A 26,712-nucleotide genomic window follows, 5' to 3' on the forward strand; every position below is an offset into this window, starting at 1 on the left:
TCACACTATTTCATTCATTTCATAACGCTTCCTTTCTCACTTGTAACACAACAGGGTTACCTTGGGCAGTGTAGGAACAATAGGTCCAAACACACTTTGGTAAGGAATTTGACCTGGATTGTAACTTCGGTTGTCCAATCAGTTATACGTTGTCACTTAATCAACGGAACATGGTTCGATATCGTCGCTTTTCATTTATGTCGGTAGCTACCATATAAGTGAAAACATCATCGATGGTAATCTCATTTCAATTCCATTTAGCTTATCCAAACTAGTACACTGGACCAAGAACATCAAGTCTCAGGAGTAATCTGGATTAATCTCATGAGATGGAAATGATTTGAGACAGTGACCAAGTATAGATTCATTTTTGTGCCATGTCTTCCTCTTCATGCTAGATTTGGTAAGAGGGTGTTAGCAATCTTTAGAAAAAGCATAACAGCGGTATGAACCTCCAGGTTCGTGTAAGAGGGAATTTTGCCGGAAATGAAGAAGTGGCGATAAAAAGCCTATCGAAGAAGTCAGAGCAATGGCACGAGGAGTTCATGAATGAGTTAAAGCTTATAGCCGAGCTCCAACACTCCAACCTTGTTAGGTTCCTGGGTTGCTGTATTGAAGACAAGGAAATTATCTTGATTTCCGAGTATACCCAATCAAAGTTTAGGCAAACTTGGTATATATGGTCATCACTATTGTTGATTTTTAGGACATCACATTTGATTTCTTTTGTTCACTCTACCTCATGTTTTGTCCAATCAAATCCAGCTGTAAAAACAAAACTGGATTGGGGAAACACTTTCGAATTATAGAATATGTTACTCCATGAGTACTTTATATCCACAAGTTCTGTGGATTAAGGATCATTCACAGGGACCTAAAAGCAAGTAATATACTATTTGGATGAAGCAATGAATCCCAAGATTTCGGATTTTGGAATGGCGAGGATTTTCGGGATGAACCAAACTAAAGCAGATAATAATAGGGTTGTTGGCACATAGTAAATGAAGAAGCACAGGGTATATCATCATCTTATGTTTGTGAAATTGTCTTTGTTGCTCACTTCTCAGGCACCATTCATGCAGCGGCTACATGTTGATGGAAATTGTTTATTAACAGGATCGGAAACGGATGTCGTTGGACTATCGATCACAATATGGTGTGAAGGATATGAACAGAGTGAATATAGAATTGAATGTTCTTTCTGACAGAAAGGGATTTACAAATATATGGATATGCAAGTAACCTTTCTGGAGAAGTTGTGTTCTTCAGGAGAAGTTATAACTTCTCAAGTTGGAATATAACTATTCATATCCTTTAATTAATTAATTAACTAATTATATTATATTATTTTCTTTATTAATTAATTAACTTATTTCACTACAATCATATGTATATTAGTACACCAATGTTATGGTATACCTTCACATATGATTACACATATTGTGAAAACCATGTTATCATAATCATATTCCAACATCTCCCACTTGATTATGATGACATAAATGGTTTCCTATTCTAATTTGTTTCTCTAGAGTATGACTCGTAAAGAAATTCAATGTAACATCAGATATATGGCTTCTTTACTTGGTGCGCACCATTCCACTTTATCTGATAACATTTTACTTTTTAGTAAAATTGCATCATATCCAAGTAACTATGAAAAACAATCCATACCCAGTTACAAATGATGACTTAGTCATGAACTTACGCCATAGTGTTATATAAATGATTTCTTGAAGCCTTTTACGGATTTTACTTTCAAGACGATTTATTATAACCGGTTACCTCGCTAGTGCCCTCTATCTTTAACTGACCAAGTATTAAAGAACTAGATAGAGTCGCATTTACTTGTCCATGTTTTAGGCGTCCTTAAAACCATATAACGATGCCCGCCGCACGTCTCACACTACAACACATCTAGATGTTTTGCAAACCCATTGTAGTCACATGCTCTCTGAATTTTTCCAGAGACAATCCCTTGGTCATCGGATCGGCCACCATCTCTTTAGAGGGTATGTAGTCGACCTCTACCTCTCATTTCTCCACTATATCTTGTACATAGTGATATTTAACATCAATGTGTTTTCCTTTGGAACTATTTGCTCCACTCTTTATCAGAAAAATGGAGAACTTATTATCACAAAACACATTGACGTGCTCCTTAGGTATACCTATATTTAAATTATCGATAAATCGTTTAGCCCATACTGCAGCACTAACCGCTGTGCTACAAGATATATATTCTGCTTCCATGGTGAACTTTGCAACACAGCCTTGTTTCTTACTTAACCAAGAAACAGCCGTTCCACCAAACAAGACAATGTTACCACTTGTTGACTTTCTATCATCCAAGTCGCCTGCGAAATCTGCATCGCAATAACAAACTAAATCCAGATCATTTAATCTGAAACAAAGTTTCATGCCTTGGGTGCCCTTTAGATATCTAATAATTCTCTTTACTACCATCCAATGTTGCTTTCCAGGGTTGGATTGATATCTACTTACCAATCCAACTACATTACATATGTCAGGTCTTGTGCTGGTCATAGCATACATCAAACTTCCAACTGCTTGGGCATACGGAACATTTTGCATATCAATGATGTCTTGCTTTTGTACCGGACACATATTTTTGGTAAGCATCATTCCTTTACAAACAAGTGTACTAACTGGCTTGCAATCTTGCATATTAAATCTTTTAAATATTTTATCCAGATAATTTTATTGATCCAAATAGAGTGTTTTGGCATCTCTATCCTAGTAATTTTAATTCCTAGAACATAAGATGCTTCTCCCATATCTTTCATTTCAAATTTGGATCCCAGATATGACTTAGTCTTTTCAATCATATCTATAGAGTTACCTGCAAGTAAGATGTCATCTACATATAGTGACAACATACAGAAATTATCTTGGCACTTCCAAGAGTAAACACAATGATCCAATGGATTTATTTTGTAACCCATTTCCATAATGGCTTGGTGGAACTTTAAATACCATTGTCTTGATGATTGTTTAAGGTCGTACAACGACTTTCTTAATTTATAGACTTTGTTTTCATGTCCTTTGACATGATATCCTTTGGGTTGAATCATATAGATGTCTTCCTTTAAATCTCCATTCAAGAATGCTGTTTTGACATCTAACTAATGAAGTTCTATATCCATTCTAGCAACAATTGCCATAAGAATACGAATGGATATAAACTTCGTAACTGGAGAGTAAGTATCCACAAAATCTATACCAGGTTTCTAAGTATAACCTTTAGCTACAAGTCGAGCCTTAAACTTATCCAGGGTACCATTTGATTTGTACTTCTTATGAAGTACCCACTTACAACCGATGTGCTTTCTTTCATTAGGTAGATTAACCAATTCCCAAACTTGATTTTTCTTTATGGAATCTAATTCTTCATTCATTGCTTGTTGCCATTGTTCAGACTCAAAACTATCCATTGCTTCTTTATAATTTTGTGGGTCTGGATCTCCCACTGAATGATCTACCTCCTCAAGATTGAAAACAAAATGATATTTCAATCTTCTAGATGGTTCCTTTTTTCTTTTACTCCCACTGATTTGATCATTTCTCCCACTATTTATATCTTCCATGATAATATCATGATCGACATTGATGTGATCACCCATGTTAACGTCTCCTACTTGATCATTGTCAATGTCAGCGTCACGAGACAAGTCTAAATCAAGATGGAAATCTTGATCATCCGTAGGAGAATTTTCTTCTTCCAAAGATTCCAATTCGTGTATTGGTTTAAACAAATCAGTAGTTTCAATAAAAGTAGCATCTCTATTTTCGATCAATCCTTTCTCAGGATGATAAAACCTATATTCGATATTATTATCAGGATATCCTATGAATTTACATTCCAAAGTCTTTGCTTGTAATTTATTTCTTAATGGCTTTGGAATGAGGACATGCGCTTTACAACCCCAAACTCTTAAGTGTGATAAATCGGGTTTTCGCCTATGCCATAATTCATATGGAGTTAGTGGTTTTGCCTTTGTATGAACTTTATTCAATATATATGCTGCAGTAGCCAAAGCTTCACCCCAAAAATGTAGAGGTAAGTCAACATAAGACATCATAGATCGCATCATATCCATTAGAGTTCGATTTCTTCTTTCTGTGATATCATTTTGTTGCGGTGTATAAGGCATAGTATAATTATGCCTTATACCATTCTCTTTGCAGAAATCATCAAAGGCTTCAAATTCTCCACCTCTATCACTATTAAGGGTCTTTATGGATCTTCCCAATTGGTTCTCTACTTCGGCCTTAAACTCTTTAAATTTTTCTAAGGCTTCATTTTTATGCTGCAAGAAGTAGACATATCCATAATGGGAATAATCATCGATGAAAGTCACAAAATATTTCATTCCTCTATGGGTTTTTGTTCTCATAGGTCCACATAAATCTGTATGCATTATCTCAAGTAAATTTGTAGAAATCCAATGCTGAGAAAATGATTGTCTAGTCATTTTTCCTTTAATACATGATTCGCATGTATCAAAATCATGTGCATTTATTTGAGGCAATATTCCATTTTTACTCATGCGTATTATTTTATTTTTATTTATGTGACCTAAACGTAAATGCCATAAATATGACAAGTTTTGAACAGTAGGGACAAAGGCATACTCGGAAGAAATACTTTTATTAATACAAACTGAGTACATATCATCGACTCTTATTCCCCTTACATAAATATAACCCTTTTTCCCAATAGTGACAACACCATTCATGAACCTTGTCTCAAAACCTTTCTTTTCTAGGACAGAACATTTTTAAGTACAGTGGTAGATTTACTATTGTTGATTTTGCAATCTCCTTCACCCAAAACATCGACATAAGTATTGTTGCCCATGTAGAGACGATGTTCTCCTAGTGCTTTCTCCTTGAAATTGATGAAGCAACTTTTGTCCTTACTTACATGACGAGTTGCTCCTGAATCTATCCACCATTATCCTTGATCTTCAGCAATGAGTGCTTCAGAGACAGTCAAAATTAGTTCTTTAGGATTTTTGTTGTTTTTGCGTCGTTTTGGGCACTTATACCTATAATGACCAGTCTCTCCAAAATTGTAACATGTACTCTCCTTTCCTTTAAACTTGTTCTGCTTGCGGTGTCCAAACTTTTTAAAGTTCAGGCGCTTGTTACTACTATGTGGCTTGTGCATGTGTTGTTTGTTTTTCTGAGAATCTTCTGCTATAAGGAGGTTGGCTCTGCCTTGTCCAATTTCCTTTTTCCTATAATTTTTACGAACTTCTTCAATAGTCAACATTGCAGGCAATGTATCCATCGTTAATTCAACTTAACCATAAGTCATGGAAGTAACTACATTTTCCCAAGAATTTGGGAGGCTACCAAGAAGAACACTACCTTGCATTTTATCAGAAACTAGATGGCCAGCATTGGCTAAGTCTTTTGCCACTACTTCCATTTTAGTAATATGATCAACCATAGAATCAGTTTCCTCCATTTTTGTCCCATTGTATTTCTCAAGCAATAACTGAATGTATGTTTGAGATTTAGGGCCATACTTCTTTTCAAGTACATCCATGATTTCTTTGATCGAATCACATTCTTCATAGAGAGGTATTAATTTATCTTCCAAGTAATTGAGGATTGTGGCCTTAGCCAATTCATTATCTTCCACCCATTTATTATAAACTCGAGAGGGCCCAAGGGGTCTCTTGTCCTTGATAGTGTACAAAGTCTTGTCATGGGTTAAAAGATAAGTAATCCTTCTCTTCCATATTCGATAATTAGTGTTATATAACGTCTCTATTTTAAAAGCTTCGGATTTGGAAGATTTAGTTGCCATCACTCAGAAAATTACAAAACAAACACAATACTTAATACAAACTTAAATACAAATACAAATACTACTAGTGTACTTTTAATTATTACAAGCCACAAATACTATATGTTCTTAATAAATTAAAGACTAAAAAAACAAAATAAAATAAAATAGAATAGAGACTTATTTATTCTTAGCAGCAGATACCGCACACACTCACTGAGGCTTTGTCCAATCAGTGAAAGACGAGTACTTATTCAGGCGATCACGTCGATAGAAGCTCGTGGATTTCTTACTTGTCTACTTGGTCAGGTGTGATCAATCCTTCCTCTATTTTCGTGCACAAAAGCAGTCTCCTCTCGACTACTGGATTCTCTTTCAATTCTCAATGGTCTTGGCCCCCTTAAATTTCTTGCAGTCGAAATTTCTCTTTGTGCCAAATCAGGATATATAAAACCGTAACGGGTATTATGTTGATCCAAATAATTAAGCACTTTGACTCTAGAATTCCGAAAATTAAACCCTTGCTTCCACTTTTGATCTTTGTCACTATTATTCAAATTATTCCACAAATCAACTCTATGAGTGAAATTATTAGGGTAAACGGGATTAATAAAACCTGAATTTGGTTCGATAGTAACACCCAAACGAGTAGGAAATGGCTTCAATTGCAGCTGTCTCAAATTTTGCTTAGAGGAGGAGCCCACTTCAAAAATTTTGTCTTCTTGAATTTGTGATGGACACCTATCACTCTCAGAACCCAAAAATCTACTAGCTTTACTTTGTTCCCCACGTGAAACCTCACCAAAAGCAAAACCTCCTTTAGATGCACTTTCTTGATTGTAACTTTGTGATGGACACCTTGCTTTCCCACGTGAAGCTTGACTTTGTGATTGTGACCAACACTTAGCTTTTTTATATGCACTTTCAGAATGCAAAGAACCAAAAGAACACCTATTTTTAATTTGCTCCCCACGTGAAGGCTCAAATACAAATGCTCCTTTTTTATTTTCAAAGCAATGCCCCCCTTCTTCTTTATTTTCGAAGCACTTTCTTTGGGAAAAAACAGTTTCTTCTTTCTGCTTCGTTCCGCAGCCCCGCGGATAATGTTGAACGGCAGAGACTAGTTTTCTTGGAGGATATTGATGCCGTCGGTGTTGTGTATTACCACGAAAAGCCGAGACCACGGTTGAACGATGAGACCACGGGGGAAGAACACGACCACGCAATTGTCTGCTATTGGTCAGTGAGTTACTGTGGTGAGTCCAAGAAGGAGAAGGGCGCGAAAAACGCTGGTTTAGTCTCTGATTTGCAGTAATCTGAGAGCAACTTCGAATCAGACTTAAAGGTACAGGTAAATCCCTTGGGCTTGGTGACCAAAATGTAGGAAATGGATCTGCACTTGTAGTTTCAATTTCTTGCGTAGATTCGGTTTTTACAACCAAAAATCCCGATTGAAATGGGTTGTCTGAGGGCCTAATGGAACTGTAAAAACTTTCTGAATTCTGATAATTGTTGAATGAATTTGTATGATGAAATGGTTTATTTTCAGAAAGAATTTTGTTCTCTGTCGAATGAAACGGTGTAGGGGAATAAAGTTCAATTTGTTGGGTTAATTCAGGCCTAGGTTCAAATGGGTTGAGGTTGGGATTTCGAACGATTGGGTATTTTTGTGAGTTTTGGATTCTACAGGAAAATACTCCGATGACGATTTCGAACTTTCGATCAAAATCGGTTCAATATTCTCCTTGGTCACCAACGTCCTCTTCCCTAAATGCTTCTCAAGTTGAAACTTAGAAAGTACGTTGTTGGATTCGTTACCTGATGGAGAGGAAGTCTCAGATTTTGTTCGAGACGTCCTCGGATGAAAACTGGGCAAATTGTCTTGATTCATGAAAACCAGGCTCTGATACCACTGATGGAAATTGTTTATTATTGCACTCTAGGACCATTTCTCTGAGAAATTGGATGTATTTAACTTCGGACTGTTGTTGTTGGAGATTGTATGTGGAAAAAAGAATGTTGTTTTTTATCGTTTTGGACGTTCAATAACTCTTGCTGGATGGGTAAGTACTAAAGTTTTCTTACTCTTGCTTCAAGGGCAAGTAACTGAATGGTCATGTAAAATTGATGGGCTTATAAGTTGAAACTTAACTAGGCATGTGAGTTATGGAAAGAAGACAGAGGAATGGAGGTGTTTGATGAATCGATAAGGGAAGCATGTCGGCATGATGAAGCTTTGAGGTATATCTATGTGGGGCTTTTGTGTGTGCAAGAAGATCCATCTGATCGACCAACAACTCAAAGGAATTTCGATGATGTTAGCTATTCCTCCAATGCAAACACCACCATTACTTTACCAGAACTCTGATAGTGGTTTAATGCGAGAAGAGGTCCAAGTTCGAATCTCCTTTCCTGTTGCTAAAAAAATAACATGAACATTAATCTACGCTGCTAATACAAACAATTCTATAGTCATTGATTTCTACGAAATTAAGTCACATGCAACTTATGTGAAAGCAAAAGTTTTTGTAGATTGATTAGTGTACAACTTGATCCAAAGTGATGGAAATAATTTTGCTCACCCCCTTAAGTGGTAGTGAGCGTTGATGCTCGCTACCTTATTGGTTGTCGTTAAATATATTTAAATTTTAAGATTTGTGTAATAGATAAATTAAATCTAACTCATCTAATGAAAATTAATAGGATGGTGAACAAAAATGCATTTTAAAGGAATGCATGTATTAACAACCAACACAAGAATTGGGCCCCTCATTTTTATTAGATCATCCTTAAAAGAAATACAAAAATTTGCAATCATTTAGTTATCTATCTATGACACAACGGAAAAACTACACAATTTTTCGATAAGACAACGGAATGTAACAAATTTTCGTGGTAATAATCAACTCATTATTCCATTAATCTCATTTTGCTAATTTTCTGCCAAATTGCACTGTTAAGTTTTCTATCATTATTTGGAAATAAAACCCCACAGCAATCCGACCTTAGCTCAGTTGGTAGAGCGGAGGACTGTAGTGGGTAATATTCTCTCAGCCATCCTTAGGTCGCTGGTTCGAATCCGGCAGGTCGGATTTGGTTTTTGGTGCAACCTTTTTTTTTTCTTTTCAAAATTTAATAAAATATTTCTTGTAATGTCGAAGTTACCTAATAAAAATTAAAATGGTGAAAACAAATCCAATTTCCCCTTTTTTCTGGTCATAATTTCCAATTTTCCTGATCATTGCATATTTTTAGCAGCATTTTTTCAACAAAATTCAGTGGTAACAAGGTTGCCGACCAACTATTTGATATTATGACCACTCAAATTCTCAAAAAATCCAAAATTTGCATGGAGCTGTGTTGAGATATGCTAGGCCAATCATACCTTTTACATTGGCAAAAATAAGGTAGCATACCGAGTGCGATTTTCTAACGCAACAAAGATTTAGTTTCAGTAGCGTCACCGTCCAATAAATGTTTGTCACGTGTTTAAAGATGGCACAGTTCATTCAATAGACGATTGACACATGATAAATCAGTGGCACGAGAGAATCTCTCGACTGAGTGGGTAGGTAATAGGTATATTTGATGCTTTTTTGCGCCACAGTGGAAGGTGATCATACTCACTTTGAACCTAATAAGTGGCTGGCTGGGCCAATAGAGGACCATGAGAAAGTACATTGTGGACTCACATTGTCTATTAAATTGCTGTCACGACCGACATTTGGACTTAAATATTTGATGAATTTAAGGTTGTTCATGATGCTCATTTGCAATAGGGTGCGCGCTTTCACTAGCTGTTGGGACAAATTATTGTTGGACACTTTCCTCTCTGTATCTGAATGGGGTGGCTCCTTATTTGTGCTTTTATGTTTCTCGCATCTGTTTGTACAAGCCTAGACAATTTAGTGCCGGGATAATCTATTAGCACAGACCAGACCTTGATTTTTTCCAGTGGAACATTTGCATTAGGCTTCTTCAGTCCCGAAAATTCTAACAAATTCTTCCTTGGTTTATGCTACAACACAATCCCAAAGGCCCCGAAAGTATGGGTTGCCAACAGAGAATTCCCACTTGATTCTCCGGGTGTATTAACGCTTGGCGGTGATGGAAATCAGTACCAGCTTCTGCAGTCAATCCCACAACTGCTGTACTGATGGATAGTGGAAACCTTCAACTAAAACTTGGAGAAGACATTTTGTGGCAGAGCTTCGATCAGCCCTCCGACACATTGTTGCCTAGTGTGAAGCTTAGCCTGAACAAGATAACAGGTCAGCAAGCGCTTCTGACATCATGGGCAGCACTTGATGATCCACAACCCGGAATGTTCAGCTTAGGCATTGATCAGAAAGTATTCAGAGGCAGCTAATTACCTGGAAGGGAAATGCTACCAATTGGAGAAGTGCTGTATACTTAGACAAGGAGTCAAAAACATTCTTTAGAAATCAAAGCGGAGGCTTCTTTTACGTTGCTTACAGTTTTGATGCTAATGAGATTTATTTACTTTTGGTGTGTTGGATAGTTCAGTAAAACTGAGGGCTGTTTTGAGTCCAACCGGGCAGTTCAACCTACTGTTGTGGATAGAGAGAAGTAAGACATGGTTTGAAGCATGGGGAGAGCCTATCAATAAATGTGACTATTATGCTAGATGCGGTCCATATGGTGCCTGTGATAAAAATGGTGATCCCCTTTCCTCACAATGCAAGTGTTTGAAAGGTTTTAGGACCGACTTTCAGAAACAATGGGCTACGGGGGACTGGCCTGGTGGTTGTGTTCGGGAAAAAGCATTGACATGCGATAAAGGGGAAGGGTTTGAGAAGTTTGAGAAGATGAAACTACCGGATCATGCTATTATTTTAGGAAATATGAGTATGAGTGAGTGTGAATTTGAATGCCATTGGAAGTTTGGAACTGCTCTTGCACAGCTTATGCCTATTCAAATGTGACAGAAGGAGGTACTGTAAAATGCTTGACATGGCATGGTGACTTGACGGATCTTGTAGAAAATCATGGGCTTGGGCAAACCATGTATATTTGTGTTCACCGCTCTGATCAAGGTGTGTTAGTTTGGTTTCTTTCGCTGTTTTCTGTGTCAATTAATATTCTTAGCATACAGCATAAGTTAGTCAGAAAACGATTATTAGTTGGAACCTTTTCTGTTCACTGCAGGTGGTACGGGTCATGTTCATAAGCTGTCCCTTGTAGTAACACTGGTCTCAGCAACAGCAGGATTGCTTACAATATTATTTGGCTATTTATTGTGGAAGAAAACTTCGAGAAATGAAGGTAGAGGTACCCCATGTGTGCACACGCCACACCATCTCTCTCTCTCTCTCTCTCTCTCTTTCACACACACACATACATGCACGCACGCACACACACAGAGGCACCGATTAACACGCAAACAAATGGTGCTCAATAATAAGACTCGAACAGGGAGCGCAGGAGGAAGTACAAGTGAGGCTATAAGCAATGTTAGCCTTGGAGGTGGAAAGAATGATACCGAACTACCACTCTTCAGTTTAAGGAGCATAGTAGCATCTACAAACAACTTCTCTGAAGCTAATAAACTTGGAGAGGGAGGGTTCGGCCCTGTTTATAAGGTGATCCTTCCACTGTGCGCTCTAAATGCTAGTACATTAATAGTTCTTCATCATATCTTTTGTTTACTTCTTAACAATGTCCCAAATTAATTTTCTTCTTCAAGGAGTCTAGCAGCTCTCTTGTTCAGCAGTTTTTCATCCTCTACAGGGGATTTTGACTGAAAATGAAGAAGTAGTGATAAAAAGGCTGTCAAGGAAGTCAGGGCAAGGACATCAGGAGTTCATGAATGAGTTAAAGCTTATAGCCAAACTCCAACATACCAATCTCGTTAGGCTCTTGGGTTGCTGCATTGAAGAGGAGGAAATGATATTGATCTACGAGTTCACGCCCAATAGAAGTTTGGACAAATTTTTGTTTGGTATATGCTCATCACTACTACCATTAATTCTTTCATGTTGTTTACTTCCATGGCATCACATATAATTACCTTTTTACAACATTAAAATCATTCTTCTTCATGGTTTGTGCAATCAGATTCATCCGAAAATACAAAACTGGATTGGGGTACACGCTTTCGAATTACAGAAGGTGTTGCTCAAGGAGTACTTTATATCCACAAGTACTCCAAGTTGAAAATCATTCACAGGGACCTAAAAGCAAGCAATGTTCTATTGGATGGGACAATGAACCCCAAAATTTCAGACTTTGGGATGGCAAAAATTTTCGGGATGGACCAAACTGAGGCAAATACAATCAGGGTTGTTGGGACATAGTAAGTGCTTTCCTTCATATGTAAACCTTATGCAATTACTTGCTTGTTGCTGACTTCTTTACCTTTGATTCATGCAGCAGCTATATGTCACCTGAGTATGCACTTTATGACCATTTTTCAGAGAAACTGGATGTGTTTAGCTTTGGAGTGTTGCTCTTAGAGATTGTAAGTGGAAAGAGGAATTCTGCTTTTCACTGTCTTGAACAGCCGCTTAGTCCTGTTGGATGGGTAAGTAATGTTTTTCAGATTTGATTCAATCTCACGAAAGTGAATGGTCATGCATGATTGATGGGTTTGTTTATATGTTCAAAATTAGGCATGGGAGTTATGGAAAGAAGGTAAAGGAATGGAGGTGATTGATGAATCAGTAAGGGAAACATGCTGTCCGGATGAAGCTCTGAAGTGTATCCATGTAGGGATTCTGTGTGTCCAAGAAGCTCCAGCTGATCGACCAACAATGTCTTCTGTAGTTTTTAAGCTGAACAATGAAGCTACCTCACTTCCACCCATCAAAGAACCTGCTTTTTCAACATCGAGGAAGTCCAGTCATGTTGGTTCTTCTTCTTTTTCTCAAATTCCGACAACTTTTTCCAATAATGCAGTCACCATTAGTATGCCATAAGCTCGTTAGTGTTTCCTTTCTCTAAACTAAAAACCGTGTAAGAATTTCTCAATTTCAATATAATGTTGGATTGTGCTCTTTTCTATGGGAAATGTGGTAGCCGAAGGCCTACAGAGGAAGAGTTTTCTGATATTTTTCTTTAATCAGTACTTTTTTTTGGTTCTTCTTGTCTCATAAATATGCCAACTAGGTCGTTGGAAAATAGTAAGTATATATTGCAAATGTTTTCGTTCAAGTCCTAAACCTTATGTGATCACCACTACTGCTTAATTTCTTTTCTTTGAGATATTGGATATTCATCTATGGAGAGTTGTTGTTAGAGAATGTTAGTGGAACGATGCATTGTTCGTAGAGTGTTGAAGATTCAGTAACGCTTGCTGATCGGGTAAGTTTTAGAAATTCTAGTTAAACTCATATATATATATATAAACCCTAGCTTGTACTAGTCTCACACATATGCCTACTCTATTCATGTCCCGCTATGACTTGGCTCGCAACTTTGCATTAATCTTTAGTCTTAATTTTTCCTAGAAATAGAAAATGCACGTCGAGTCTTTTCTTCTACTGTTTGGGAATGGGAATGAATATGTAAGCCATAGTGTTAGAGTTTGGTGATTTTAGATTGAATTTTGGAATGGATTTCTGTGTTGAGCGATGCAACCTCGGTGTTTGGTTTTTCTGAGAAAGAAGAAGAAGAAAGGGAATACTGCAGAGGAGTGTCTAACATAACTGCGTCATCAATTGATTCATTCACGCACACATGAGTGTGGTATTTGTTGCCATTAGAGAGAAAGGAGGGAGCTTCTCTCCCTTACATCATTTCAAACTAAATCTAGCCATTCAATTTCAAACTAAGTCATCATGTAAGATCCTTACAGTTGTCATGAGCTATGAATCAATACAACCAAGACTCTAAGATGCTTACACTTATATACTACCTTTTACTTAAATGGCTAAATGACCCACATTTCTGATTTGCTGTGAAATTTAATAATTTCAGTGAGTACGAGGCATGATCCACGTTTCCGATTTGATGTGAAATTTGAACCATTTCGGTGAGTATAAATAATAGTTTGCAACTGAGGCATTCTCTGAACAAATTTCTTCTTATTCCGCTTCTTCTGTTTTATGTCCCTGACTGGAGATGGAGATGGAGTGGCTCTTAGTTTGTCTTGTTACATTACCATTCTTATTCTTTACTATGCCGTCCTGTGCCAGCCAAGCAACTTTAGTACCAAGGCAATCTGTCGGTCCAAACCAGACGATGATTTCTCCCGCAGGGAACTTTGCATTAGGCTTCTTCAGTCCTGAAAATTCTACCAAACACTTCCTTGGTATCTGGTACAGCAGAATGCCAAAGGCACCAATAGTATGGGTTGCTAACAGAGAATACCCACTTGATTCTCCTGGTGTTTTCATGTTCTGTGGTGATGGAAATCTCGTTGTGTTGGATTCCATCATGTATGGGAAAGTTATCTGGTCTTCTAATAATGGTTCTGCAGTGAATGCCACGAAAGCAGTGTTAATGAATAATGGTGACCTTCAAGTGATGTTTGGAGTAGACATTTTGTGGCGGAGCTTTGATCATCCTTCCGACACATTGTTGCCCGGCCAGAGGCTTAGCCTGAACAAAATAACAGGCCAACAAATGCGTCTGACATCATGGGCAACACTAGATGATCCAAAACCTAAAATGTTCAGCGTAGGCGTTGATCCAAAATTTCCCAGGCAGCTAATTGCCTGGAAGGGAAATGCTACATATTGGAGAAGTTCCGTTTACTTCGGTAAGGAGGCAAACACATACTTTAGAAATCAAAGTGGAGGCTTTTTTTACATTGCTTACAATTTCGATGCTGGTCATATTGATTTTACTCATGGTGCGTCGGATAACTCAGTAAAACTGAGGGCCGTTTTGAGTCCATCTGGACAGCTTAATCTGCTGCGCTGGTTTTGTGAAAGTAAGACACGGCTTGAAGAGTGGGCAGAGCCTACCAATAAGTGTGACTTTTATGCTCGACGCGGTCCATATGGTGCCTGTGATAAAAACGGTGATCCATTCTCGTCACAATGCAAGTGTTTGAAGGGAGGACCGAATTTAAAAAACAATCGGCTATGGAGGACTGGCCCGGTGGCTGTGTTCGGGAAAAGGCATTGGCATGTGATAAAGGCGAAGTGTTTTCAACGTTTGAGAAGATGAAACTACCAGATCATGCTATAATTTTTGGAAATAGGAATACGAGTGAATGTGAATCTGAATGCCTTCAGATCTGCTCTTGCACAGCTTATGCCTATTCAAAGGTGACAGAAAAAGGTAGTCTAGGATGCTTGACATGGTTTGGTAACTTGACGGATCTTGTCGAGAATCATCGTTTTGGGCAAACCATGTATATTTGTGTTCACCGCTCTGATCAAGGTATGTTTGGTTTCTTTTTCTATTTTCTGTGTGTATGTATTTTGCCCTAGAATGGAAATTACTTGGGGCCATCATTTTATTTGTTAATGGGATCCATTTCTCTTCGTTGCAGGTGGTAAGGGGCATATTCAGCAGCTTGCAATAGCCATTGTCTCGGCAATAGCTGGATCGCTGACAATAATATTTGGGTTTTTCTTGTGGAAGAAAACTTTGAGAAATGGGGGTATTGATACCACACACACACACATCTCTCTCTCTCTCTCTTGTACATGTGCAGTCACCAATTAGCAAACCCGATTCTATCCAAACAAACGGTGCTCTAACTTAAGTCTCAAACAGGGTGCGTCGGAGGAAGTATGAGTGAGGTTGTAAGAAATGTTAGCGCTAGAGGTGGAAGGAATGAAACAGAATTACCATTCTTCAGTTTAAGGAGTATATTAGCGGCTACAAACAACTTCTCTGAATCTAATAAACTCGGAGAGGGAGGATTTGGCCCTGTTTATAAGGTGACCCTTCCAACGTGTGCACTAAATGCTAGTACACTATTTGTTCTTCATATTCCTTAACAATATTTGAATTAGGTTTCATTGTTAACGAGTCTATTGGTTATTGGTTCTCTTTTTGTGGTACTTTTCATCTTCTGCAGGGGATTTTGACTGAAAATGAAGTAGCGATAAAAAGGCTGTCAAGAAAGTCAGGGCAAGGACATCAGGAGTTCATGAATGAGTTGAAGCTTATAGCCAAGCTGCAGCATACCAATCTCGTTAGGCTCTTGGGTTGCTGTGCTGAAGATGAAGAAATGATATTGATCTACGAGTTCATGCCCAATTGAAGTTTGGACAAATTTTTGTTTGGTATATGCTCATCACTTCTAACATTATTTCTTTCATATTGTTTGGGAATCACATTTCATTACCCTTCTGCAAGATCTCTTTCCAACTTTTAAAGAATTTTCACTAAAATCATTTTCCCTCATGGTTTTTGGCAATCAGATCCACCTGAAAAGGAAAAACTAGATTGGGGTAAACGTTTTCGAATTATAGAAGGCGTTGCTCAAGGAGTACTTTATCTCCACAAGTACTCCAGACTGAAAATCATCCACCGGGATCTCAAAGCAAGTAATGTTCTGTTGGATGGAACATTGAACCCAAAATCTCAGACTTTGGAATGGCAAGGATTTTGGGATCGATCAAATGGAAGCAAATACAAATAGGGTTGTTGGCACATAGTAAATTGTATGCTTTCTTTGCGTAGACCTCATGCAATCCCTTCCTGTTGTTGACTCGTCTACCTTTAATTCATGCAGCGGCTACATGTCATCGGAGTATGCAATGTATGGCTATTTTTCAGAGAAATTGTGACACGCCCCGACCCTAATATTCCCCGAATACCAGGATAGACACGTGCTGGCCGACATCCGAGGGTGACGAAAGCCATTAATTGATACAAAAGCTAAGAATAAGAAATAAATAAGGGTTATGAATTTAAAATACAATGAATTAAAAATTTATAAACGTGTTCAAAGCATACAACTAAGTAGAGCTCTAAAAGGATTAATATAAAATTGAATAAATAAAATGATGTGGGTCCTACACCGAAAGAACTCAAATATGCCAAAGTGAAGACGTTGACGTCGGGATCGTATGCCTCGATTCTAAATCCTGAAAGGGGACGCAAAATAAGGGTGAGTGGACCAAGTTCAAATATATACATAATACAAAAACAGTTATGAACATACTAACCCCCAGGTTTATATATAATGAAAACTACTAACATAATAAGTGATAGGTTTTTCTGAAACTTTAGCATGCCATAAAATATCTCGACAGGTATAACGCGGAAAACATCATATAAATCATCGCGTGTATCATCTCGTAGATCGTCTCATAAACGCGGTGTGCTGCTAGTAAGATCACTGAATAATAATATAACACCCGGCCCAATGCGTGCACCTAAGTCTCTGTGCCCGTAGCCAGAGATAACTCCCTTCTGGCCCAATGCCTGTCTCCGTGTCCCTCAACTTTTCACTAGGGATTATTTCTCTCAGCCTATCTGCCAACACCAGATCCTCGCCCCAGGCGGCATAGTTTCCACTAGGTACGCACAAATAGTTACGCCTCTAAAAAATAACCACTTCATAGTATAAAGTCATCCATCGTCTATACTATAAAGAGGGGTTTCTAAAACATGTTCTAGCATCCTATCGTCATCCATCAGATAGTCTACAAATTCATGGTTTTTATAGAAAATATGATATATTAAAATATAGCTCAATATAGGCTAGCAATTATTTCCTCACCAAAAACACGAGACGAAAATCAACATATTCAATAAGCATGCTTAACATAAAATCAAAACATAAACTCGTAAGGCATGCTATTCATTTATGCAATTGAACTATAAAATCATGTAATTTTAGAAGAGGTCCACTCACAGTACTTCGCCGTCGAAAAGTCACGCAGCTTGCGAAGACAAAAACACCACTATAATTGCCCCTAAGCACATAAAGAGTCCAATAAATAAAACTATATAAGAGCAACTAAATTTGGGAAAACGGACATTGGAAACGGATTCAGAACGTCGAATTACCCTAAGAAGGGTCCTGGATAAATTTCGTAAAATGTCAACAGAATATCCTTAGAATATTCCAAAGAATATTTCCTGACATAATATTCCACATAAAGGGTTTGGATTTAGCTAATTAAGTGGGCTAGGTTTAAAGGAGAGGGCTTAGGGCCCTGGTTAAAAAAAGCCCAAAGGCCTTAAGCCTAAGGGTTTTGGATTTCTAGATAAAAAGGCTTAGGGCTTTAGCTAATTTAGCCCAAAGGCCTTTAACTTAAAACAATTAATAAAATAAATAATAAAACTGAAATGGGTTTAGGGTTGGGCTCGGCAGGAAAGGCCCAAAGGGGTTGGGTTTGGTGGGTCGCCGGACCCAAAGATGAAGAAGGCCGAAATTCGGCCAAAAATCCACACCAACTTTAAACGGCCATAACTTTGTCAAAACTCCACAAAATTGAGTGATTTAAAAACAAAAGTTGTAGCCCTCGAAGAGACGAAGAGAGTGGTACCTCACACAATATCCAACTCGCCGTGGTTTGGCAAGAAAATGCCTCGAAAGCCTTGGAGGTCGCCGGAAACTGGGTAAGATTCAAATGAGTATGACTTCTTCAATACTTAACGAAATTGAGTGAAACAAAAAGGAACTTTGTAGTTCTCAGCGAGACAAAAAGATTGATACCTTGCATGCCAGCCAACTCGCTGTGTTTTGGCCGAAAATTACCTCGAAAGTGGCGATCTGCGTCAGAGCTAGTGTACATGGCTTCATGGTTCGACTTCCAAGATGCTAAGACTATGGTTGAGTTTGTAGCGACGAGATAAAGACGATGGTGATGTTTGTTGGTAAGAAAAGCCCTATGAGGGGTTGAGATAGAGAGAGCTGAGAGAGTGTAAGGGAGAGTGAGGGAGAAGAGAGAAAGATGAAGACTTTTCAGAAAAACAAAAGAAAGGAAAGGAACCGGGGGACAAAACAGGGGGTGGGCCCCTTGGCACACCATTTAAGACCCAAAAATCATTTTAAAAGCAAGATAATCTCAAATTTAGTGAAAATACAATTTAAATTAGGGGTGGGTGTAACAAATTGGATGTGTTTATGTAACACCCCAACCACTTTCTATTTAAAAATTGGTTTTTAAATTTTAAATGGTGAGCTGTAGGGCCCACCCCTGAATTGTTGTCCCCAAGTCTTCTATCTCTCGCTCTCAGTTCTCTTTTCCTCTTATATTTCCCTGTACATTTCCTTTCTTTTCTCTCCGGCGCCGAGAAAGAACCCAGCCACCACCAGTGCCCATTTCTTCACAATTCAACCTCAAATCTTAATATTTTAAACCTATGGGACTCGGGGAACAAGAAAATGGTCTTGCATGCATCATTGGGGCATTGTGAAGTGAATCACCATTGATGCCGTGAGCTTTGAAGCTCTCAAATTCGAACCCAGGTGAGACTTGTTTTCTTTCTTCAAATTTATAGGGTTAATCATGTTATTTTACACACTGTTGTGTTGGTTTTATGGTCAAAATCGAGGGTTTTGACCTTACCTCTTCTTTATGCCAAGAACCCGGTTCCGACAACGAACTCCGGCGAGTTTGTTGTTGTGGATTGCACGGATCCCTTCAAACCCAAACCCATGTAGTTATTTTACCTTGCTATTTGTTGGTGGTACTGTGAGTGTGTGCAAGGTGCAGGTGCATGTGCATGCTATGCATGTGCGTGAGTGGGTATGCGGTGTGTGTGTGTGTGTGTGTGTGTGTGTGTGTGTGTGTGTGTGTGTGTGTTTATATATGTATATGTATATGCATGTGTGGTGCAGGTGTGTGTATGGGTGTACGTCCGTGTGTGTATGTGTGTTTAGGGTGTGTGAACTGTGCGTGTGTGTGAGCATGCTCTGCATGCTGTGTATATAGTGCGTGTGTGTGTGTGTGTTTAGGGTGTGTGTGTGTGAACTCTGTGTGTGTGTGTGTGAGCATGTTGTGCATGCCGTGTATACTGTGCATGTGTGTGTGTGCAGTGCATGCTTATGCATGCTCTGTGTGTGTGTGTGTATGTGCAGTGTGTGTGAGTATGGGTTTAGGCTTAAGCCCAAACCCCCTTCTTCACCCATTAGACCCTAACCCACTCAACCCAAAATCCTTTAGAAAATCCTGTTATTTATTTAATTCATTTTTGTGCTTAGGTGAAATTGCTAGTGAGGAGTTCCTTAATCTTTTTCCGCACAATTCTGCTGCTTCAGAATATCTGTGAGTGGACCACCTTCAAAATTACATGTTTTATTTATAGAATTGCATAATTTAATAGCAAGCCTTATAGAATTATTGATTTGAGGAATACTTTACAGGAAGCATGATGATTTAATGATGATTGATTATATATATATTTTGAACTATTTTCATTATATTGTATTTTTCTTTAGAACCCTCATTCTGGTAGACTATCCGATCGATGACGATAGGATGCTAAGAATGCATTTCAAATGATTTTCGAACACCTCTTCGTAGTATAGAGGATCAATGAATTTATGCTACGAAGTTGTATTTTAGAGATGAATTATGTTTTGTGCGTACCTAGTGAACACTATGCTGCCTGGGGCGAGGATCTGGTGTTGGCATTGAGGCTGGGAGAAATAATCCCTAGCGAAAGGCTGAGGGACACGGAGATAGGCATTGGGCCGGGAGGGAGATATCTCTGGCTACGGGCACAGAGACTGAGGTGCAGGCAAGGCCGGGAGTATTATTATTCGGTGCACTCATTAGCAGCACAACTTGTGTTATGCTTCCTAATATGATTTCTGAGTTTAATTTGCAGATAGTTATATGAATTATTTTTATGGCATGCTAGAGGTTTTGAGAAACCTATCACTTATTATTGAGTAGTTTTCATTATCTTAATTGTGGGGGTTAGTATGTTTATAATTGTTTTCGTATTATGTATGTATATAAACTTGGTCCACTCACCCTTGTTTTGCGCCCCCATTCAGGTCTTAGGGACGAGGTCTACGATGTAATATACGAGGCATTCCCCTACCAGTAGCTGCGTCCATTTTCTTTATGCGATATCTGTAATAGTCTTTCCTTTGAAATTTTAAATTAGAACATGCTCTGTGCACTCTAGCCACTTTCTTAAGCACTGTTTATTTCCTTTAGACCTTCTAATAATCTTATATATATATTTTCTCCTAATCTTTACTCTTGTATTCAATAAATGGCTTTCGTCACCTCGGGTGTCGGCCAGCACGTGCCTATCTTGGTATTCGGGGAATATCGAGGACGGGGCGTGTCAATTTAGCTTCGGAGTGTTGCTCTTAGAGATTGTAAGTGGAAGGAAGAATTCTGCTTTTATTGTTTTGAAGATCCATTTTCTCTTGCTAGATGGGTAAGTAATAGAACCCCTACTTCATATTCCTCATATTTTAAGCGTTGCAAGATTGATGGGTTTGTTTATATGCTAAACCTACAGGCATGGGAATTATGGAATGAAGGTAGAATAAGGGAGGTGATTGATGAATCAATAAGGGAAACATGCCGGCTCGATGAAGCTTTGAGATGTATCCATGTAGGGTTTTTGTGTGTCCAAGATGCTCCAACTGACCGACCAACAATGTCTTCTGTAGTTCTTATGCTGGCCAATGAAGCTACATCGCTTCCACCTATCAATAAACCTGTTTTTTCAGCAAACAGGAATTACAGCGCTGTTGGTTCTTCTTCTTCTCAAACACCTAAATTTTTTTCCAATAATTTAGTCACCATTAGTTTGCCAGAAGCTTGATAGAGGTTCGATACATACTGTTTCCTTTTCTCTGAACTAAAAATTGTGTCAGAATTTCTCCTTGCTTGTTAAGTGTAATATTTTTCTTTTGGTCAATGTTAAAACTTTAGTGTACTGTTAGTTACTTTCTTGATCAATGTATCATTTCACCATGTGGAAATTAGTACTTGTTGGTTCATTTTTAATATTAAGTAAATTATAATCGTCTACGTGCTTCTTATAAGAATATTACAATTTTCTTGTAATTTTCCCAACAATTTTAAGAAGATTCAATCATGGAACCTGTACCTGATTTTTGTTTCTTCTAGACTCCTAGACATGCCTATTCCGGCAGCGTTCTCTACAATACCATTTTAAATGAAGATGGAAGATTTTTGGGATGAATCAAACTGTAGTATATACCAACAGGGTTGTTGGCACATAGTACCACACAAGTTTTCTTTCGTGTATATATGTGATCGCTACTACTGCTTGCTTCTCTGCTATTTCTATGAGAAATTTGTTGTTTTCAGCTTTGGAAAGTTGTTGCTAGGGAGATCTAGGCTGTTCAAGAGCTTGATTTTGTGTAAAGTGGCCCAAGTGGATCAGTGAGATAAGCTAATGGAGGTCGCATGATTTAAATTGAGTGATTCGGTTTCTAAGTTTATTGACTCTTAACACAAAGATCAACAGAGAATCTCAATTCAAATGACCAAATGACTATAGGTCTAGCCATTACATGTTTACGTTGATTTGAGTCATAATTGTAAATATTTCTGTAGTTCTATTTTAGGTTGGATTATGATTTGTAATTTTTAGGATTTAATTTCCTTATCTTTTGTAATTACTTTCCTTGTAAAATATGTCATGTATCTATATATATTGTAAATCCTAGAGAATAAAGTAACAAAGTACTTAGGGCGTGTTTACCAAAGCGGAATGAAAGTGTAGGAAACGGAATTGCACGAATTCCAAGTCATTTCAGCTTTTACTGAACCGTAGGGAATCAACATTCACATGGTACCCATCCAAAATCCGAAATACAATTCCTTAAATTCTCGGAATTGGAATCTCAACTTGGAGGTGGGAATTGAGTTCCTGAAAATAGATGGGGAGAAGATGGCACTGGAGCTTTTTGTTTTTTGGGTTTTTTTTTTTGTTATTTTATATTTTTAATAAATTTATTAATTATTTATTTTGCTAAATAGTTCTGTTTTCATGTAGCTAATTGGATTTTATGAGCATACTTATCAAAATTAACCATTAACTAGCATACAATAATATTATTTATAACAAGGGCAGTTTAGTAATCAAATAGGTTTCAATTCCGATTCATGTGAGTTAGTAAACAACTTTTATGTAATCAACATCATTTTTACTCTAATTTCAGATAGTTTAGTAAACATCTTCAACATAAATCCAATTCTGATTCTACACCATTTCATTTCCTCTTCAATTCAATTCCTTCTACTCTGATTACGGATTAATAAATGAGTCATTAACGTATTTCTTCTTGGCATCAAGACTTGGTTTCGTTCTGTATATAATTGGTGCGTGTTAGTAGCAGTATCATTTTTTGCGCCGTGCTGCTTGTGTACCGCGTTCAGTTGCTGTACTACAGCTGTTATGTAATTGGTAACTAACAACTAGGGATGGATTTTTTTGCCAAATTGCCATACCAACCGAATTGCCAACCGTGCCATACCGATTTTGTGCCAAATTTTTTGTACCAATCGGTAATTGTACGGTATTGTACCGTACTGAAATTTCATGGTACGGTATTGGTAATGGATACCATTGTCACGGTATTACCGTACCATACCGAAAATATAATATAATATATCATTTATAAATTATATAATAGATAGTTATATAACACATATTTATAATATTCCAATAATTTGAAAATAAAACCCTACTTATATTAGCATTGTTGTTGGTGACTTTGATATCTTGAAATTGTAGAAATCAAACACAAAAGGGTTCCTAATTCTTTCACAAATAGCCAAAATATCTTTGTAACCCCCATTTCTATTGTTGCTATTGAAAATGCATTTAGCCTAGGGAGGAGGGTTGTGGACCCTTTAAGGTATCTTTGACTCCTAAAATAATGGAGGCACTAGTGTGTACTAGTGGTTAGCTTAGGGCAGATGAAGTAAACTTCTACAAGGAACCAACGGAAGATATGCTTCAATTTTACAAGGAAATGGAAGAAGAGAAAACAAGAAAGATATGCTTTAATTTTTTCAGTAAATTTGTTATTAAATGGTTTTCAACTTTAATTCTTCTTGCTACTAATTAATATGTTTTCTTTGTTTGTAATGTAGGCTTGACACAAACTCAATCTTCTATAAGTTCAATGTCTCCTCCAAAAGCTTCGACATCTCAAGTTTGAATAACTGATCAATGAATTCTCCTTTTTGAAGTTTACTTCCAATTTTCATTTGGTTTAAAACTTTAATTTCTATTTGAATGGTTAACTTCTATTTGTTTTGGTTCGTAACTTCTATTTGGATTGTAAGCTTAATTTTCATAATGAATCTTGATGCATCATTTGAATTATTATGTGTGTGAATTGTGAATGATGAATTTAATCTATAATGTATGAGATAAAGGTACAAAAAAAAAAGTTTTGTCCTTGAATTGGGTTAAAAAAACAAAAACAGATTTTGTCCCAAAACAAAATGGCAATTACCATTGCCATACCATGCCAACCGAACTTTTGGCAATACCGAACTTCGGTATACCGAAAGTTTGGTATGGTAATGGTAATAGATTTTACCAAACCGAAAATTTGATACGGTAATTGGTACAAGGGTTTTGGTACGGTAACCGTACCGAACCCACCCCTACGAACAACTACAGCAATCTTGTTGTGCCGTGTATTGGCTTGTCCGTGTGGATATTTTGCTGCTACCTGGATTGCAGCGTCTTGGATTGTGTGTTTTTTGCCTATTCAGCGTTAATTCTTGCTTGCCTTCAATTATGGCCTTGAATTCTTGCTTTAAATTTTTTGGATTTTTTTTTTTTCGTGAATTCTTGTTGTGCTTAAGAAAGAAGGATTTAACTTCGCTACTGCTTACACCTAATTCCCGCTAAACATGTGTCTAAATTTTGATTATTTTAATAAAAACTTGAATATATGTCTAGCCTGGATTAGATATAAGCTGCTGCTGAATTTGCAGCAGCTCCAAGAAAGAATTCCTGCTGTCAGTGGCAAGTTGACAGGTTGCAGTCAGTAAATTTGTCTGGTTGCTGTACGTGCTTTACTGCTGCTGCATGCTTTACTGGTTTGCCGTATTCTATTCCATCTGTTTGCTGTCTTGGTACGGCATGTGCTATAGTTTCTACCGTGGGCACAGTTCTTTTTATACACTTGGTACAGCATGTTCTATTGCAGCTGTTTGCTGTTTGCTGTTTGCAGTCTTGGCAGTCTTGCTCCTCTGCTAGTTGTCATCATTGCAGTTGGGTCTTGTGTGCAGTCCTTGTGGAGAGAGAAATTTATTTATCTCATATTGCATATAATGCGAGTGTTGTAAGTTAGTTTATTTATGCATTCATCAAGTGAAGATCACATGGCTACGGTAATGCAAATTTTGGCATATCTGAAGTCAATGGCAAAGTCAGAATTTCGGGTTAGGAGAGGCTTATTACAGTTCTAAAGAAAACGTTGCAACACTACCAACAACCCCTGCCTTGCAACAACTCTGCAACTGACCGTAACGTACTGATGAAATGGAGTGAAAAAGTTTAAACTTTAGCTAGGAGAACCAGCACCATGTGAAAAGGTTTAAACTTAGGAGAACCATGTCTCTCATCTACTTCCTCTCTCTACCTTTGGTTGGGGCCCTAATCCCATGAAAAATCTATGGAAAGCAGAAGGATAACTCTAATTTATTTTCCATTGAAAAAAAAAATGTTAGGTAGGCCCGAGACCATTCTGGTCCCTTCATGGCTCCGTCCTTGTCTCAAGTCTGCACCCAGTAAGAAATACTTTATGGAAAACATGGGCACTTAAAGGTTGAGGGGGCTGACAATGTTACTAACTGACGATCTACATTTGGGTATTTTACATTTGTTGGACATAATTTAGTTACGTGGTGTAGTAAGAAGCAGAAAGTGGTGTCAATGTCATATGCAGCTGCTGAGTAGAGAGATATGGCACACGAAATATGTGAACATCTTTAGTTACGTAAACTTTTGAGGTGTCTTCGTTTTGAACCAAAGGAAACTATGGAGTTATATTGTGACAATAAATCTGCAAATGAGGTAGCTGAGAATCCGATACAACATGATCGAAAAAAGTATGTGAAGGTTGATCAACACTTTGTCAAAGAAAATCTTGAAATGAAGATTGTGTCTATACCATTGATAGACACTTTGTCAAGGAAAATCTTGAAAGGAAGATTGTGCCTATACCGTTTGTGAAATTATCAAAGAGATAGCCCAAAAAGGCCCACTTCTAACAACACCGATATTATCTCCAACTTGGTAAAATGTCTCCACTTGCACAAGTTATCAGTTGTGGGATTTTGTCATAAAATGTCTCGATATTAGTTGAAGTGTAATTAAAATATTTAGACTTTATTTTCTCACAGGTATCGACGATGTTGGATATTTCAACCGTTTACACATATTTTTCCACACTAAGACCCACTATTACATGGTCAGTAATGTAGGTGAACTACTCAAATCCCTTGGGTATGTGTGCGAATGCAATCTTAGTAAAGGACAATACTTGTGTACTCAATGGGGAGTGTGTAATATATTGACCATCCTATCAAATAATGACACGTGTTATTTAAAACCCCACCCACTCTAACTAAAACTAGTTGCCAAACATTCCTATTCCTAGTGCCAAATATTCCTATTCCTAGTGCCAAACATTCCTATTCTTGCATCCAAACATCCTTCTTCTCCCTCATCAACCTTCACCAGACTGAAATCCCTATAGCCCTCAATGCCGTCCAGTAGCCCACCCTTTCCACCACTTCCCTCCATGCATCTCCTTCTCTTTGTCTCATCATAGTCTACAATTCTGAACATAGAACTTCAAAATTCCAATCTTGTGATCTTTCACGAGCTTTAATTTCAAGGAATTTCAAAACCCAGTGTCATATTTGATGGAAGTTTGGCCACACTGCAATTCAATGCTATCACCAGGCTCATTTTTCTTATCAAGGGAGACCACCATCACATATTCTCAATGCATGCACACTACTTATTAGCCTTCTGCACCT

At 37.7% G+C, this 26,712-nt stretch overlaps 1 protein-coding gene, 1 non-coding gene and 2 pseudogenes across 2 annotated transcripts; 3 read left to right on the plus strand and 1 right to left on the minus strand.

Moving 5' to 3' along the window:
- Nucleotides 1–5,329: 5,329 nt before the first annotated feature.
- On the minus strand, nucleotides 5,330–5,842 carry LOC126582652 (uncharacterized). Its single transcript, XM_050246813.1, has one exon. It carries the CDS (start codon nucleotides 5,840–5,842, stop codon nucleotides 5,330–5,332), a length of 513 nt encoding a protein of 170 aa, XP_050102770.1.
- A 2,978-nt stretch (nucleotides 5,843–8,820) lies between these two features.
- Nucleotides 8,821–8,913, plus strand: TRNAY-GUA (transfer RNA tyrosine (anticodon GUA)). The gene is made up of 2 exons: nucleotides 8,821–8,857; nucleotides 8,878–8,913. It is a non-coding gene; the product is annotated as a tRNA-Tyr (tRNA).
- Nucleotides 8,914–9,977: 1,064 nt separating this feature from the next.
- LOC126582654 (G-type lectin S-receptor-like serine/threonine-protein kinase RKS1) lies at nucleotides 9,978–12,734 on the plus strand (annotated as a pseudogene).
- A 1,550-nt stretch (nucleotides 12,735–14,284) lies between these two features.
- Nucleotides 14,285–21,635, plus strand: LOC126634591 (G-type lectin S-receptor-like serine/threonine-protein kinase B120; annotated as a pseudogene).
- Nucleotides 21,636–26,712: the final 5,077 nt, after the last annotated feature.

This window comes from Malus sylvestris, chromosome 9 (genome assembly GCF_916048215.2).
Source record: "Malus sylvestris chromosome 9, drMalSylv7.2, whole genome shotgun sequence".
NCBI classification, from domain to species: domain Eukaryota; kingdom Viridiplantae; phylum Streptophyta; class Magnoliopsida; order Rosales; family Rosaceae; genus Malus; species Malus sylvestris.